General features: G+C 40.7%; 1 protein-coding gene across 1 annotated transcript in view; it reads right to left on the bottom strand.

The window, feature by feature from the left end:
- LOC149995287 (uncharacterized) overlaps nt 1-15125 on the bottom strand; it is a 36100-nt gene extending 20975 nt beyond the window's left edge. The window contains exons 1-3 of the mRNA XM_090259516.1: nt 14887-15125; nt 13605-13731; nt 2450-4656 (exon numbers count right to left, since the gene is read on the bottom strand). Coding sequence (XP_090115642.1) covers nt 2450-4656; nt 13605-13731; nt 14887-15045 — 2493 coding nt within the window. The 5' untranslated portion in view covers nt 15046-15125. The remainder of the gene's footprint in view (nt 1-2449; nt 4657-13604; nt 13732-14886) is intronic.
- Between the last annotated feature and the right edge of the window lie 3664 nt (nt 15126-18789).

The raw sequence follows: 18789 nt of genomic DNA, 5'->3' as shown, positions 1-18789 counted from the left end.
CTATAGACAAACTTTTTTTAACCTTAAACCAGGGCACCAGTGGCTCTGAGATGAACACATGGGAACCTACAGAAATTTGGTATGATTTTAAGAAAACTTTATTAATTTCTGAGATAAAGTGAAAAAGAAAGAGACAGAGAGACACACAGACATCTGGATTTCTTGTTCCAGTTACGTATACATTCATTTGTTACTTCTTTTATGTGCTCTGACTGGGTATTGAAATCGGAAGCTTGACATATCAAGTTGATACTCTAACCAATGGCACTACCTGTCCACACCCATAAAACCTTTCCATTACATTCAAGAACAATGACTGAATCAACAGAAGATAAATATTCCTGCAGATTCTGCAGTCTCTTCCTCAGAAGCATTTCTGGATGCACGTTAGACAGGGCAAATTCCCTGTAGTTGGCCGCTGTCTCCTCCACAATGGATTGGGCCTGTGTTTTTGTTGCCGTCACTCTGACCGCTATGGTGCTACAACTAGTGACCATCACCCATGCAATTGCAGACATTATGGCACATGGCCAACTGCATGACAAGAGTCCCTTCAACAGTATTGACAAATATGAAAAAAAATTCATGCTGTTCCCATGTGTACCTGAGATTGTCATACCTACTCTATGGAGTGATCTATCTCTCTTTTTTATTCCTAAAACTCACAGCATTGAGACTTCTTATGGAAACGAGAGCCCACGGACTTAACTACATGGAATGAAGCCAGAATGCAAGTTTGGAAAAAATTGCCAAGTGCATTTTTGCACCAAATTGTTCCCATGGATCACAAAAACTTTGACAGACACAAAAAAGTTATTCACGTTGTTAAACTTCTACGGTTCAAAACTGTTTATAAACTACTCCACACCAAAAGTAAAGCACCCAGATTAAAGAAATTCGGTACGATTTTAAGAAAACTTTATTAATTTTTGAGAAGATTCGGGGAGGATCCAAGATGGCGGAGGAATAAGTGGAAGCTACACTAACCTCCTCCCAGGACCAGTCTGGACTTACAACTTAATTGTAGAGAAATCATCTGGAATAACCTACTGAAGACCAGGTAGAGAGAAGCACTGTAAGCACAGAGAGACAGAAAAGGCCGCATCATAACAATATGACCGAATACAACAAGGATGCCAGCCTGTTAAATGAAGCATTACGTGGTCTGGGGACAGTCAGCTGACCTGGAGTCTGCAAGATACTTCCCCATGTGGGAAGGCCACACTCCCCTCCACACCCACACTCTTATTAGGGATTTCTTGACCCAAGGGTAGGTAGGACAACAACCATGTCCAGATTAAAGCAGCTGGAGAAGCATGAGACCTTCGACCATTGTCTGTTATAAGATTATAAAGGTTCCTAAGTCTGGGAGGGAGGAATTGTTAATTTTTATTGTTATAAAAATTTATTTTTTTCTAAAAAGAAGAATATAGAAAAGGGTGAAGCCAAAGAACTTGTATGCACAACCCATGAACATGAACTAAAAGGGGATGTGATTGCTGGGGGATGGGGAGTACTGGGAGGAGAAGGGCAAAGGGGGGAAAATTTGGAACTATTGGAGCAACATAATAAATAAAATATACAAAAAAGAAAAAAAGAAGAAGACCTGGTAAAAAGATCTCCAATACCTTAAAAACCAAAAAGAGATTAGTCCGGCAGAATTTCCATTGGTGTTTAGATAGTCAAAAATTATCCCTGACACATAAAAAAAGCATGTCATTGAAAAGACAGTCCTTCTGCAAGCTGACAGCTGAACTCAGATGATGTTCTCTGGGCCAACACAGTCAGGTCAATTCTACAACTAGTTAAGAGTGCGAAAATCAAGACTTTTCAAAAAGCAAGGCTATTTCTAAATTTCTCCAAAAAATCAGAGAAAAGCGATATTTTGTGAGCACATTATACTTATGATTCATGCAAAGTCTGGGAACCCATAGGTGATGCAGTTAAAATATATTCAGCAACAGAAATAAGCAGTGACATGGATCTAAGAAACGACCTGGGTAGATAAAAACAAGTGAAACTTGGAAACACGACACCCATACAAATAAACTTATGTGGAACCTCCCTAGTGCTGATATTTGGCTGTATAAAATTTGATTCACATAAACAATGCTTCAAAGAATTACCGTTAGTACTGTTAAAAAACGCACACAAAAAAACCCACTGTATATTTTCTACGCAGCTGAGATCTTCAGATCATGGTAACTCTCATATTTGCAGAAAGAGCATATTTTGGATAAATAATCTCCCACATTAACTGTATTTATAAGACCTTACTCCTCTGTGAAATCTCTGATGATACTAAAGGGAAGACTAATGAAAGATTTCCCACATTTACTGCACTCATAAGGCCTTTTACCAGTATGAACTCTAAGATCCATAAGGTTTCTTTTGCTGCGAAAGATTTCCCATATTCATTGCACTAGTAAGGTCTTTAATGTGTATGAACTCTCTGATGACGATATAGTGCTTGCTTTTGGATGAAAGATTTCCCACATTCACTGCACTCATACGGTCTTTGCTCACTATGAAGTCTCTGATGTACATGAAGGTAACGGTTGGTGGTAAAAGATTTCCCACAATGACTGCACTCATGTCTTTCACCTGTGTGAACTCTCTGGTGACGATGTAGTGCTTGCTTTCGAGTGAAAGATTTCCCACATTCACTGCACTCATAAGGCCTTTCCCCAGTATGAACTCTTTGATGTACAGAAAGGGCATGCTTTCTGATAAAAGATTTCCCACATACACTGCATTCATAAGGCCTTTCACCTGTGTGAACTCTCTGATGATGCTGTAGCGCTTGCTTTTGAATGAAGGATTTCCCACATTCACTGCACTCATAAGGTCCTTCACCTGTGTGAACTGTCTGATGATGATGTAGTGCATGCTTTCGAGTGAAAGATTTCCCACACACACTACATTCATAAGGCCTTTCACCTGTGTGAACTCTCTGATGATGATGCAGTGCTTGCTTTCGAATGAAAGATTTCCCACATTCACTGCACTCATAAGGCTTTTCACCTGTGTGAACTCTCTGATGACGACGTAGTTCTTCCTTCCCAAAGAAAGATTTCCTACATTCACAGCACTCATAAGGCCTTTCACCTGTGTGAACTCTCTGATGACGATGTAGTCCTTGCTTTCTGATGAAAGATCTCCCACATTCACAGCACTCATAAGGCCTTTCCCCAGTATGAATTCTCTGATGTGCTCGATGGTAACGAATAGTAGTAAAAGATTTCCCACATTCACTACATTCATAAGGCCTTTCACCTGTGTGAATTCTCTGATGATGATGTAGTGCTTGCTTTTGAATGAAAGATTTCCCACATTCACTGCATTCATAAGGCTTTTCACCTGTGTGAACTCTCTGATGACTATTTAGGTCTTCCTTTCGGATATAAGATTTCCCACATTCACAGCACTCATAAGGCCTTTCTCCAGTATGAATTCTCTGATGTACTCGATGGTAACGAATAGTGGTAAAAGATTTCCCACATTCACTGCACTCATAAGGCCTTTCACCTCTGTGAACTCTCTGATGACGATGTAGTGCTTGCTTTAGAATAAAAGATTTCTCACATTCACTGCATTTATAAGGTCTTTCGCCACTATGAACTCTCTGATGTACATAAAGGTCATACTTCCTGGTAAAAGATTTCCCACATTTATTGCACTTATAAGGCGTTTCACCTGTGTGAACTCTTTGATGACTATCTAGTGCCCCCTTTCGAATGAAAAATTTCCCACATGCACTACAATCATAAGTCTTTTCACCTGTGTGAACCCTCTGATGATGAAGTAGTGCTTCTTTTTGGATGAAAGATTTCCCAATTTCAGTACACTGAAAAGGCCTTTCCCCAGAGTGAAGTCTCTGATGTACATTAAGGTAATGGTCGGTGGTAAAAGTTTTCCGACATTCCTTGCATTCATAAAGCCTTTTACCTGAGGGAACGCACAGATTACGATGTACTGCTTCCTTTCCAATGAAATATTTTTCACATTCACTGCAATGACAGAGCTTTTGTCCAGGGTGACCTCTTTGATGATAAGAAGTGGCAATTCTGGTAAAATGTTTTCCACAATTAGAGCACGCAAAATACTGTCTTCCGGGAGAAAGTCCCTTGTGCTGAACATATGTGTGGTTGCAGCAAATAGCTTTTTCACATTTATTGATGGTGAAATAATTTTTTGTTTGAATGCTCACGCCAGCTGTCAAAATTTTCTCTGATCTGTCTCTGGTGTGAGTAGCCTCTTGTTTGGGATGTTCTGACTCTGAATGAATGTCCAGTCCAACCTCACTAAAGGTAAAAAGCTTCTGGGACATGGTATAATTAGAGTACTTGGCAAGTGAAACGCTGACCACCTCTGCCATGAAAGGCTTCTCTTGCTCTTGAAACTCTTGGTGCTGGTGACACTTTGTACTGAAATAACATTGTTTTCCACATGCCCCACAACTCAACAGTTTCTGAATGTGTTGTGTTTCATGCTCCTCAATGAAGTGAGAAATGTCTCTCCAAACTGCTCCACAACTCTCACAGGGGTGGCTCTTCTGGGGAGACAAAGCTACCGTGCGATTCTTTGCCGCTGACACTCCTACAGAAATATCCTGTTCAATCGGTGCTTCCACATCCTCTGCTCTACAACAGCAACCTGAACAAAAGGAAAAGCTGGTGAAGTATATGTTACCTTAAATAAATATATCCTCTGAATCTGTGTGGTGTTGTGACTGAAGGATGCTACCATTAGAAGTAAGATAGCACTTGCTGGTGTGGTTCAGTGGATTGAGAGCTGGCCTGTTAACTAAAAGGCCACTGGTTTGATTCCTAGTCAGGGCAAATACCTGGGTTGCAGGCCAGGTCCTCAGTTGGGTATATGAGAGTCAACTGCACACTGATGTTTCTCTCCCTCTCTTTACTCCTCCCTCCCCCTTTCTCTACAAATAAATAAAATTTAAATAAGATATAAGTGACATAAAAAGGAATAACCTCATCACAAATGCCATCTTTCACACCTAGGCATAATTCTATGAAACCATTTTCAAGACAATTGAGTTACACACTGAAGAAATGGCTGTTATACTTTAACGGCCACGACAGTAACTCAGTGGTGCTGGAGTAACCAAGGAATAGACAGAAGCGTGGGATGAAACACAGAGAAGATATTCAGGGACTTCTCATTGTTCTTCCTGAAATAGCTTGCTGTAGGGCCTTTCCCGCTGATGAAGTGAGGCTTTGTACAATAATTTCTATGAACTAAAACTCATCAACATTAATTGTATCAGAGCCTATGATATTCAAGGTAAATATAACAGTAAAGTTGCACATTAAGGGTGTGCAAGAATTCATGAAAGTTAGAGGACAGGACAGAAAACTGTAAGAGAAATTGGTTACGGCACAAATTTTAGAGAGGTGCAATTACCTGTGGTCCAGGAATTGGAATCAAAATGAAAACTCATAAGTGAGTAATTAAGAAGTCTCAACAATAAAGAAGAAAGAGTGGAACAGGCTAAGCAACTGGAAATGGGAACAAAATATTGATGAACAAAATGGGTTTCAGTTATGACCTTAACAAAGAATAAGTGTTAAAACATCTCCAACAGCCCTTCACCAACACAAGACGAGACCTTGGTCCAGTCTGGCATGGATGAAGTGGTGTTTCTCATGGGATGCCAAAATGATTCCTCCCTTAAGCCCCTATGGGTCCATTCCACAGAATACAGATGATATAAGTTCAAACAGAGAAACTCAAGAGATGGATGGCCATCACTTTGTAAAACCAAAAAACACAAAAAGACCACAAAAGAAGACCTACATAAGTGATTTCAGCAACATGGCTGAATAAGGAATAGTACAATTTTCCCTTCTTCCAGGACAAGGAGACAGCTATCAACAGACTAAATCATCCACAGAAAAGGGGAATAAAAATCCACTTAAGACAAAAAGAAAATCACACCTGACATGGTTGCTCAGTGATGAGAGAGTCATCTCCATTTATCAAGGTTGTGGATTGGATCCCCATCAAGGCACAAGGAAGACGCAACCCATGAATAAAATCATAAGTGGAACAGGAAATTGATTCTCTCTCGCTCCAACCCACTTTCCCTTGTCTCTCTAAAAGCAATTAATAACCAACAACAACAACAACAAAGAAGCAGCAAAAGAGCAAATAACAAAGAATCTCATAGAACATACGACTGGGATATGGGTTACTGAACACACCTGAAGACTGGTAGGATTAAAATAGGGTCTAAGTTACCTCTGTCAATCACTGTGACCGTGCTATTTGACTTTACACAACTGTTCTGTGACAAATACAAGAAACTTTTTAAGAACCACAGAAGTCCCTACAATAGCTAGGATGCTCCCACAGTTTACACAGCAGGCAACTCTATAGAGGTCCTTGGCATGAAATCCCAAACAAATCGCTTTGTCCACCACCTCGTCCAGGAACAACACAAAAACTATCAGTATGTGCCCAACAGTATTTTCCACCAAAGACTCCAAAATACCTGACGATCACAAAAAGAAATTCTGCCAAAGCAACTGGACTTGTACATTTTTTGTTACTCTGACCACAACTCGTAGCATCAAGGAGAGTAGGCCGCTGGGACTTGTCTCAAGACTGAACCACAACAGCAACTGAGCCACTCCCAAATCCACATGAAAACGATCTATTTTTCTAGCCAGAATTAGTCCATAAAATTGAAAGGAATTTCCGCTTTCTCAAATGCTTAGACATCCATACATGGTTAAAAGAAATGCTACAAACAAGGCCACGACCAAGGGAACAGAAGAATTTCTCATTAATTGATGCCAAACAATTTGTAAGGAATACTAATTATTTACGTTCAAAAACTTCCATGAGCCACCAGACAATATAAATAAAACCAACATAAAGGAGATACTGACACAGGAACCATATAAGAAAGTCAGACCTATAGAAAAAAGTATACAGTATTCCCTCACTTATCGCAGGTATTACGTTCTAGAACCATGCCTCCCTGCGAAGTAGGATCCTTACGTTTACTGTACACTCTTAAACCTGCGTAGCATTAACAACATACGTATACAATACCACAAAATCCCGCGATATAGCAAAAAATCCGCAATAAGTAATTAAATATATTTTTAAAATCCTTGCAATAAAGTGAGGCCAAGATAAGTGAAGCACGATATTGAGGAACTAGTATATCGTAAGAGAGAAATGGTGCAGTTGTCAAATTATATAAAATTAAATGAAAAATGGAATAAAAAGTTTTGAAAGAACTCATGAAAGGAACATGTCATGTCAAAGGCAGGTCATTTGAAAACATGAAGGTGGAGAAAAATAAAAAAATGGAAATAAATTTTATAAAATATGGCAAGGTGAATAAAGTAATACCACCACAATAACTGGTAATTGCATTATGGGATTCACTAAAGTGGGGGGTTGGGGGGGCAAAAACAGAGAAAAGAAAAGGGAGGCAAGGACAAAGACAGGTAGAACACTGATTTTAAAACAGTGAGCTAAAGACTGACTTCCCAAATCGGAAAAAGAGCTCTGAATAATGAAGTGGATGCCTCCTCACAAGTTTCTGTATAGGTTCAATGTAAACTGGACTTCACCAAGACACGGAAATATAAAACTGTCAAAAATCAAAGGCAAAGAAAGCGGTGAAAACACAAAGGAAGTAGAAACTCGTTACATACAGAACGCCCCAAATAAGGGTATCAGTTGATTCATCTGAAGAAAACTTGCAGACTAGAAAAACATAAAACTAATATACTTAGGACACTAAATGAAAACAATCCGTATTTTATCCAGAAATCCTGTTCCTCAGCAACAGTTCCCAAGACAAACAAAAGCTAAGGAACGGCACTGCCACCCAACCTGACTTACTAGAAACACCAAAAATACTTCTTCAAGATCAAATAAAAGAATACTGAATAGAAACTGAATACATAGGGAAGTAAAATTCTCACCAATAAAGGTGAGAAAAAAATCAAATTCACTATACAGTAGCGCCGTATTGGTGAAATGTACATTATGCACAGTTATTATAAAGGTGTAAAACTGAAGACAGTAAAAATAATAAACCACCATTCTGTACCTTATTAGATACACAATATAAAAAATGTGAATTGTGACACCAAAAAAAAAAAAAAAAAAAATATAAGGCATATGTGGCAGAGAATGAAAAGGCAGAATGCTTGGATGCAGTGAAGGTGTTACCAGGTAGTATAAATTGTAAAGAGTTTGAGTTGTTTTACATAGTTGTTTGAAAATCAGCAAAAATAATTTTATAAAGGAAAAATCAGTGAAATCACTATAGAAAATCATCATCACAAATGAGGACCACAAGACAGGAAGACTAAGAAACTTAAAAAGAGGAAAAAACCAATGCAAAAGTTGCAATAGTAACTTTTTAAACAAATTTTCCACCCAAAAGACACATAGTGGTCCTGACAGGTGTGACTGGGGGTAGGGCATGGTCCTGCAAACTGAAAAGTCATTGGTTCGATTCCCTGTCAGGGCAAAAGTCTGTGTTGCAGGCCATGATCCCTGGCTGAGGGCATGTGAGAAGTATCTGATCCATGTATCTCTCACATACTGGTGTTTCTCTCCCCATCTTTATCTCTCGCTTCCCCTATTTCAAAAAAAAAAAAAATACAATGTTAAAAACAAAAAGGATATACAAATGTATTCCATGTAAATGAAACCTAAACACAGCAGCGGTAGCTAAAATTCCATCACACCAAAAAGAACAACACATAAAGGGTCACAGGAATATGTCAAGTTGAGGAGACAGAGAAGTATGGCCAAAAAGAGGGAGCAGATCAAGGTTCCTGCAGGAGAACTAAGCAATGAGGAGATAGGCAACATAATAGATGCTGAGTTCAAAACACTGGTGATAATGATGCTCACAGTCTTGTCAGACAAGATTAACTACGACAAATGCCTAGGGGAAGAAATGAAAGTTATACTAAGTGAAATAAAGGAAAATTGACACAAAACAAATGGTGAAGAAAGCTTGGGATCAAATCAACAATCTGGACAATACGGAAGAAGTAGAAAGTCAACCAGTACACGATGAAGAAAAAAGAATTCAAAAAACGAGAAGATACTTGGGAACCTCTAGGACAACTTTAAACGTCTGAATCATAAGGGTGCCAGAAGGAGAAGAGGAAGAGCAAGACAGAAAATTTACGTGGACAAAAAAAAAAAAAAGGAAAACCTTCCTAAGTGGGCAAAGTTGGTAGACATACAAATCCAGGAAGCATAGAGTCCCAAACAAACTACACCCAAAGAGAAACACATCCAGACACATCATATTTAAAATGACAAAGGTAAAGATAAAGAGAATTTTAAAAAGCAGCACGAGAGAAGAGCAGAGTTACCTACAAAGGGGTACCTATAAGATTATCAGCCCTGGCTGGTAATGATCAGTGGATTGAGCAATGCCCCAAGAATCAAAAGGGTCACCGGTTCAATTCCCAGTCAGGGCACATGTCTGGGTTATAGGCCAGGTCCTCAGTTGGGGGTGCACGAGAGGCAACCACACATTAATGTTTCTCTTGCTCACTTTCTCCATTCCTACCCCTTTGTTAAAAAATAATTATATAATATCTTTTAAAAAAAGGAGCCCACTTCTCATAAGAAATTTTACAGGCAAGAAAAGACTGGCAACAAGTATTGGAAGTGATAAAATGCAAGGACCTACAACCCAGATTACTCTATCCAGCAAAACTATCATTTAGAATAAAAGGGCAGATGAAGTACTTCCCAGAAAATGGAAAGCTAAAGGAGTTCACCATCACCAAGCCATTATTATATGAAATGTTAAAGGGACTTATGTAAAGAAAATACTTCCAAAACTAGGAACATTAAATTGAAAATAAACACAACTATCAAATGAATCTAAGGAAAAAAAAATAAACCCTAAGGAAACAACCAGTATAGGAAGAAAATCACAGCTATGGGAAGCACTGGGAGGGTTATCAGCTGGGAAGGGGAAGAGGAGAAATGGGGAATTGGTGCAGAAATTCAGAAGCATAATTGGTATGTACAAAAGAGACAAGGGAATGTTAAGAATAGTGTAGGAAAGGGAGAAGACAGAGAACACACAGGCATGACACATGGCATCAATTACTAAAGGTCGGAAGCTGGAGGGAAGAGGATACTGAGAGGAGTGTAGGAAACGGAGAAAATAACTGAGAGAACTGTAACACTATAACCAATAAATATACTTAAATAAAAAAATAAAGATACACATAAATTAATGGAGATAGCGACTGGATACAATATCAATATACAAATCTCAGTTCCATTTCTACATACAAATACTAAATTTTTTGATAAAAAAATGAAGAGTCATGGACAGGTGACTCAGTTCATTTGATTCCAGGTCAGAGAACACAGGTAGGTTGCTTGCTGCGTTCCAGGTTGGAGCACATGAGGGACATACGGATCGATGTTTCTCACATACATGATTTTCTCCCTCCGCCTTTCTCCCTCTCTCTCTAAGTCAATATAGATATCCTCACTTCAGGATTAAAAAGAAAATAAATGAGGAAGGTAGTCAACAGTACAATAGCATAAAAAACAATAAAATACACATGGATAAATGCAACAGATAAAGGTGAAATGCCTCACCAGTGAACAGGACCAGACAGTGCCTAAAAAAAGGTTGAAAAGGCAAATGACTGAAAGACAGTTACTGTTCATGGACTTAAAATTTAGTAAGGATAAAGTTTCTACATTATCCAAATCAATCTACAGATTAAATGCAATTTTGGCAATTCCACTCGTACTTTACAAGAAATCAAAAGAACCGACATGTACAGAGCCTCAAAACACTTCACACAGCACAAGCAATCCTGAGCAAGAACAAAGGTTGTTGGCATCACTCTGCCTGACCTGAATCTATTACAAAGCCAAAGCAACCTAACAGTGTGTTATTAAAATGAATGCAGAAATACAGACCATATAACAACACAAAAAACACTGAAATAAACACAGGCACCGACATTCAGCTATTCTTTGACAAAAACTACAAGACATAAGAAAAAAATGGTTACGTTAATTAGTGGTGCTGGGAAAAATACACAATCACATGTAAATCCAGAAGTGCAAACCAGAAACAAAAATTAGCTCACAGTGTATGAAAAATTAAATGGCAGTTCTAAAACTTAAAACACTTTGCAGACAACCTAGAGAAGATGCTTCAGAGATTTGGTTTCCTTTTTCATCTGTATAACCATTTTTTAAAAAGATTTTATTATTTTTCTATTCAAGACTGGGGTAAACGGGGAGCAGAGAGGAGGAGAATCAAGGATACATAAGACACGTATCAATATGTTGCCTTTTCCGCACCGCAACTGAGTACCCAGCCAGCACGCAAGCATGTACCCTGACTGGGAATCCAACCGATGACGTATCTGTTTGCAGGAAGATGCTCAACCCACTAACTACTCAGAGCTTAAGATCTGATTTGAAACAATCTTGGGAATGTGACAACAACCACAATGCAAAAGAGCAGATATAAGCAGTTCAAGCTACAACAAGTGAAAAGGCTTCAACACACAAGAGCAGTGGACAAACTGAAAGAAAAGGAAGCCTGGCACAGTGTGGCTCAGCTGGTGGTAAGACATGCTGTAAACCTACACTCGGCCTCTTGGATTCCTCATCAGGGCACATGACTGGGTTAGTGTCTCAGACCTCGGTTGGGGCTAGAGAGATGAGCAAAGGTCAATGTTTCTCTCTCATGCTGGCAAATCTCTCCCTCTATTTCCTTTTCCAGTCTATCTAAAAATAGAAATTCAAAAAACTTATTAAGAGAAAAAAAGAAAGAAAAGGGAAACTCCAGATGGGAGAAAATACTTGCAGAATGTATAAATATATGGCTTGGAGCTGTTGTAGGTTCTGTTTAGAATATGTCACGTAAATTGTTTGATTTACCAGTAAATATAGACTTATGTCTATACTGTAGACTGTTAAAAAGCAACACCCGAGTCTACAAAAAACTCTACATGACTTACTTAAAATTACATTATCACTGAAACCAATAACCAGTATCTGAGCCTTCTACGAAACTGGCTACATGAGGCATGCTAAATGCAGGGTTGCCAAAAACATTTGACACTAAAAAAAAGAGCAAAATCAACATCTGTGAGGCAAAGTTATGTCAATATTAAAAGCTATGTACCAGTGTAAGAAACAAAGACAAAGTGATTCCCAAACCAGTAGAAAGTCATTAGTAACAAAGGCCAAATGTAATTAAAGGGTCTTAAGGGGAAATGTAATTAGAGGACCTCTGAAAAGGAAGTTGACAGTATTAGCATATTTACAAATCACAAACTGGCTGGTTTGGCTCAGTGGATTGAGCGTCGGCCTGCGAGCTAAGTGTCGCTGGTTCGATCTTCCAGTCAGGGCACATCAGAGAAGGAAAACTCTGACTCCAAAAAACCTCCGCTGCCTTGCGGCATACCTCTTCAGGGGAAAGGCTAAGGGAGTAAACCCCGACAGAAAATCCGGAGCCGGAGTCCCTAAGGCGGTTTGACATTGTAGTCAACACCGGCAACTCCTGCGGCGCACCTGAAGCCAAGCTGTATTGACTCCGTCTTTCCCTTGGACCCTTCAGCTGCGAAGAGAGGGGGGGTCTGCTGCTTGGGCAACAGCAGACCCTCCATATCACCCTGCCCAGGCTCTGTAGCTTCAGCTTCACTGGAGAGGACACTCCAGCATCATCGCAAGATGTCGATTCAACACGGGAGGAGACAGATACCGTGTCACTCCCGAGTCGGACTGCACAACCATTCTCGGCGGTGCAGATAGACTCTTAAGAAGCTACACCATCGTCTCTCGAGACGGATGGCTGCCGACGACGACAAATCACAAAAGGGGCATTTAGATGATCCCTTACTCAGGAGTAACCAGTAATGGAGAAACAGGGAAGTAGGAGAGGGGAGGGGGAGCTAATTGCATTAGGGTGGGGAAGCTGATTGCTCTCACTTTAGGGCGAGGAAGCTAATCAATTGCACTTTAGGGTGGTAATTTCAGGGTGGGGAAGCCAAGACTATAAAACCAGCCATCTTTGTCTACTTGGCATGCACGCTCTCCTGGCTGTGAGGGTGCGCCCGGCTCTGCACACTCGTGAATAAAGGCCTCGCTTTACTGCTCAAGTCCTGTGTCCCAGTTTTTATTGAGAGCGTTTTTCACACCAGTATGAGAAAAGGCATCTAGAAAACACATAAGACGTTTAAAACTCATTACTAAAAAAAATGTAGAAGCAATTTCCCAAATAAATATGCACTAATGACCAAAAGAAACAGAAAAATAGGCTTTGTCTCACAAATCAAGGTGGTATACATTAGCTTCCCTGCAACCTTACCAGCCAGAAATCCTTCCCTACGAGTTCAGTACAACAGCTACTGATATTGCAGGAGGAGTAAAGGGCAGTGCAAACAAACCACACCTACTAAGGAAAGCAACTGCTCAGAAACCTGGAAAATCAAGCAGTGCTTACCGCCCACATGTGAGGAGAGAGCACCCCCTAGAGAACAGGGGGCATGGGAAATGCAAAGCCAGGTCCGTTTAACTGGCCAAAATGAGGGTCTTACCCAGCGAGGATATAAGGTCAAAGTTCTCCAGCATCACACCCAGGTACAGGCGTCTCTGATTGTCATCTAGGAGGCACCATTCCTTCCTGGAAAAGTACAGGGCAATGTCCCCAAAGGTCACACCAACCTGTCAAAATAGAAAAGAATGACAAGAGCTGTCTTATTGTAAGAAACAAGGAAATAGTGACTCCCAAAGCAGTAGAAAATCATTAGTAACAAAGGGCAAATGTAATTAGAGGGTCTCACAAATCACAAAGTGGGCATTTAGATAACCGCATTAGATTGTAACTGAGAGTATCCAGCAAGGAGAAATGGGACGGGAAAGGGAGGAGGGCTTTAGATGGGTTAGGGATAAAAGCAACCACCTCCTTTTGGGGCTCACATTCTTCTGGCTGAGGGTGCGTCTGACTCTGCAGACTCGTGAATAAACGCCTCACTTTGCTGCTCAAGTCCTGTGTCCCTGTTTTTACTGTGAGCATTTCTCATATCTCAGAACAGTAACACTCTCTTAAAATAGTTCCCACCCTCAATTTCCTCCAGGGCTCCCCAGTTCACTGGGGACACCAGGCCCTAATACCAGTGCTGGCTGCTCTCTCATCAGAGCCCCATTAATTACTGTTATCACCTTCAGCAACAGAAACTCCTTTGGGGACTTGGAGGGAGCGGAGAGCAGATGAATGCCATATAAACATTAGGACATGGCTGTAGGGCCCCATTCTTCCCCACAAGCAATGCCACTCAGTCTCCCAGATCATGCCTCCAAGACACCGCCAAACACGACCTTATGCTTTACACTTAAGTCCCCAAATCAGGTACCGGGCACAGTCATCTCACACTTCCTCTGCTAGTGCTCGCCGTTGTGAAATGTCTGCCTCCTTCACGTCTTCAGACCCCAGGTCCTGTTCCTCAGCTCTGTCACCTTCCTGCTCCGTAGTACAGGTTCATCTCCGGACTCACCCCTAAACTTGGCAAATGTCATTCGGAGAGTGTTTGGGACGTCCCAGCAGGGTCCGTAATAACCCCTTATCTGATGGATCCCACAGCCCGCAAAGCCCCGGAGGAGGCTGTGAATTCCTCCCCTCCTCCCTGCTGGCGTTTACGTCAACCGTCACCACCCAGAGCCGCATGGGGACCTCAGGCACAAAGGCCCTTGTTCACCCTGCACTGTGCTTGCTGTGCCCTCAGAAACCGCGACACTCCTCTCCCAATAACGCTCCTCACGATGCCCGACCGGTGCCGTGAGGCTGAGAAGGAGGGAATGCGGAAGGCCGCGCATACTTACCTCAGCCAAGCGTCCGGGAGGCGAGACAGTAACGGCGGAAAACGAGGAAACCGAGGGCATGGCGGCCCCTGTCCGGTTCCCCCGGCCCGGGTCGCCCAGCTCCTGACTCCCCTGGGTGCTCCGTGGACCACGACTCTGGCGCCGTTCCCGACCCTGCATTTCCGCCAGCACCCAGCCACCCAGAGGTTCTCAGAACGAGTTCTAACCGACTCTGGATCACGACATAATGCCCGTCGTTACGCCGGAAGTCCCGCCTTCCCCGGCGAAGGCCATCAAAAACGCCTCATTGTACCCCTCAGTGACTAGGCGGAGCGTATTCCTCACACGGTGTTCTGGGTAATGGGGTTACGGAAACTGAAGCGGTGATTCGGCCTTTACCGAAATCCCTTCAGCTGAAACGACCACTAACCGCCGCTAGGGCCCATGGGAAATGACATGTCGCACAAAAAACACATCCTGAAAATGGCTAAAGGAAGTTTTAGTTTTTTCCTGTCCCATTGAATAGAGTCCATATATTTGAACCTCAACTGTTGGTCATTCTAGCGTTAGTCTGGAAAAATTTATACTACAAATGAACTACTTACAATATCAAATATAATTCAAGACTGTGGGGCACGTCTTTGAAAGAAAAATAGAATACGATGCGTAATATAAACATAAATAAGAGGTCTTTTGGGTATAATTTTAACGTCTTTAGAAATAAATTCTTGTTATTGTAGGACAATTGAATTCTCACGATTACTGGTTACATGAATGTAAAAATGGTATTGTAATTATCATAATGAAAGAAAATTTGCATATCACAAACATGGAAGACAGCTGAGACGATGTTTCAGGCATTTTCAATGAGCTAAGATTACGAACATATTGAGAATTCCTATTGAGAGTAAATAAAGTACATATTTATAATGAAACTGTTGTAAGTATAATTAAGAAACCTTTAAAAATCACATGAAATATCCTATTAACAACATCGTATGCATATGTACAATGAATTTAAAAAATCAATAATAATTTGTAATAGCTTTTGGTATTTAAAAACTCAAGAGTACAGGCCTGGCAGATGTTGCTCACTGGATTGAGCCCTAGCACACGAACCTAAGGTTGCCAATTCCATTCCCAGTCAGGGCACGTGCCTGTGTGGAAGGACTGGTTCCCTATGGGGGTGTGCTAGAGGCATCCGATCCATGTTTCTCTAGCACATCATTGTAAGGACTCTGCAGGCAATGGAAAGGACCTACGTTGAACCTGCTGTGAGGAAAACACCTGCTGTTATGATTCCTAAAACCTGTTGACCTCAGGGTTTACAAAGCCAGGACAAGGTCTGGGTGTAAAACAGGATGCCTGGCAGCAAACAGATACTGCAAAAGATTACCACAGAACAAGCAGCCCCAAAAGGTTTCCCCAGATCTAATGTTTAAAAACCGCTCTACCCGTTGCCCAGGGTTCTCCGTCCACTGATTGTTCATAGACGCCTTTTCCTTCCATTGCTGAACAAGCCTCTGCTTGCAGTCCACAAGATCGACCAGTGCATTCCATGTGTGGGGAGGCATCACCTAACAACCTGTTTCTAATGTGTATCTCCCTCCTTCCCCTCCCTACAAATAAATAAAATATATTTTTTAATTCAGAGTACAGGACCACTGAAATATAATCCACAATTTAAAAAACATTAAACTAAGTAATGTAACAAAGGAGTTGAAGAACACCTTAATACTTACCAGAAAATATAGAAATCCCTTGTAAATGAACACAATCTCCAGCGCACTGACACTGGCACGATGATCATAGAGGTGTTCTAACACTTTCGGCAAACTCCTGGCAAGGGAAGACTGTACAGCATTTTCTTGTCCATGAAACACCTTCCTCATGAAATCAAAGCTCTTCCCCACCTTCCGTTACCTGTGTGATCTTAAAATCCTAAGGATCCACATGCTTGGCACTCTTCAGTGCTGCTCAGTTTATGTTTCCATATCATCTATTACCCAACAATTTACTACAAACATTATTTTTTCTGTTAGTTCTTGGCTACTCCTTCAATAAAGCCATTGAGGAAGCCATGTTGTGATCACGTTTTCTTTATTCACTGCTGTATATCCCAGACTTAGATAAGACCCTGAAGAAGGGATAATTAGTAATGGATTGTTAAACCAATGAAAGACCATACCACTCCTTTTCTATAATTCTACATTTTTTTCCTCACACATAACAAGAGCTTACTCACCTCGCTTCCCCCCCCACAAATGGTAATGAATAAAAAGGACTCACTTTGTAGAAACAAAAATTTTATGTTGGCCACTTTTTCAGCATAGCTATAGTTCACGTAAGTTCGCTGACCTTTTAGAACTCACTCTCCATTAATTAATTACCACCCATTGAGACTAACCTGTTCTTAGTTTCACAGCCTTCTGTCTGCAAGCTATTTCAAAAATGCTTTATACTCCACTAATCATCATTCATACCTTTCTACACACTGCTCACCCCTTAATTTTATGCCAGAAATAATGTGCTGTCCTGTGCACACTCTGTCACTGTATTTACACAGGTACTCATCACCATTTCCCAGCAACAGGGTTAAATCCTGAGAAAAAAAATTTTTTTTTCTCAGGTTCAGATGACCATTTTTTCAACCTACAGAGATGTCAGAATTGCAGCCATCCCAGCACCGAATGTAAATTTTGGATGTAGTCAGTATTCCCAGGTCCAGGTCATACTCTTTTAAGATGTTCAGAACAGACTATGTCCCAAAAAATTCAGTAAAAAATGTCATACGCAAATACAGGTGAAATGATTATTTCCTTTCAAAGAGATTAGATCTTTGAATCCAATACCTTTTCTCAGGGTCGGATTCCCACTTTCAACACCTTCATGGATGTGTCAACATTGTTCACATCTGGGTAGCAAATGCAAACTTGCTATGGAACCACATTCCCAGATATACCCTGTACTGTTAGGAAAAGAAAGCCACATCCTGAAAATACATTAAGAAATATTTTGGAGGAAAACAAATAATTTCTGGAAAACCAATAAATACCAAGAAAGAGCTACATTCAATATATCGAAGAAATTAAATGGTATGGTGCAACCACAGCCGCTTACTTTGGGGTAGCCTGATATCACCCTCCGTGTTCCCTCTACACCTGTCTGGAGTAGTCTTCCTCTGATCGGTGTGTGAGCACAATGGACCTTTTATGTTCAGCCGAGAGCTTTGCTACCGATGAAATGAAGAGAATGAAGACTGTGTAATTTATTCGGTGTTTTAGGGAACCTTAATGCTTTTATAGCAATTGCTGGATGTGGATGTTTTAACATTTCAGAACACGAATTACACATGGAATCTGCAGGATCATTTTACTAACATGTCTTTGATAAAGGTGGGGGTTAAGTCTTCCTGCTGGCTTCAGTGAAAGCAGCAACTCTTTAAAAGCATACTAATAAAATACTATAAAATAGAAAGAGCAAGATAATCAGGCATATAAAGAATCTGAAAACTACAGAATAACGGTTATGCTATTATTCAATGTGTGGAGTTTCAATGGTGCTACTTGCCTAATATGTGGTCTGTGCTTAGAGGACCTTGGCTGTTACCATGGTTCTTATTTCTGTAAAGTGTCCTCCATTAATTTTTTTTATAAACTGTGTCCTAAAAAGTGTGTTTCTATCACTACACTAACTGGAATCTGGGGTAAAGAACTCTCAGTTGTAGCCCAAAATGCTGAGCACTGCACTGAGGGTTTGTGTTCAGAAGGACTGTTTCAATACAAAGGCTGACATGAGGAACAGGAGACTATGAAGGAGGACCAGGTACCAGAACATGGCCTTGTTCGCAGGTATCACTTGTGAGTTTAATTGTCTCATATACCCAGTAAGGATAATGAGAAAGAATATTCTCGGTAGTTGATT

The sequence above is a fragment of the Furipterus horrens genome, unplaced genomic scaffold (assembly GCF_987537825.1).
Source record: "Furipterus horrens unplaced genomic scaffold, mFurHor1.1.pri manual_scaffold_13, whole genome shotgun sequence".
In the NCBI taxonomy this organism is placed as follows: Eukaryota; Metazoa; Chordata; class Mammalia; order Chiroptera; family Furipteridae; genus Furipterus; species Furipterus horrens.
Note: the sequence above shows the minus strand (reverse complement) of the source record. Positions and strands in the feature narration are given on the sequence as shown.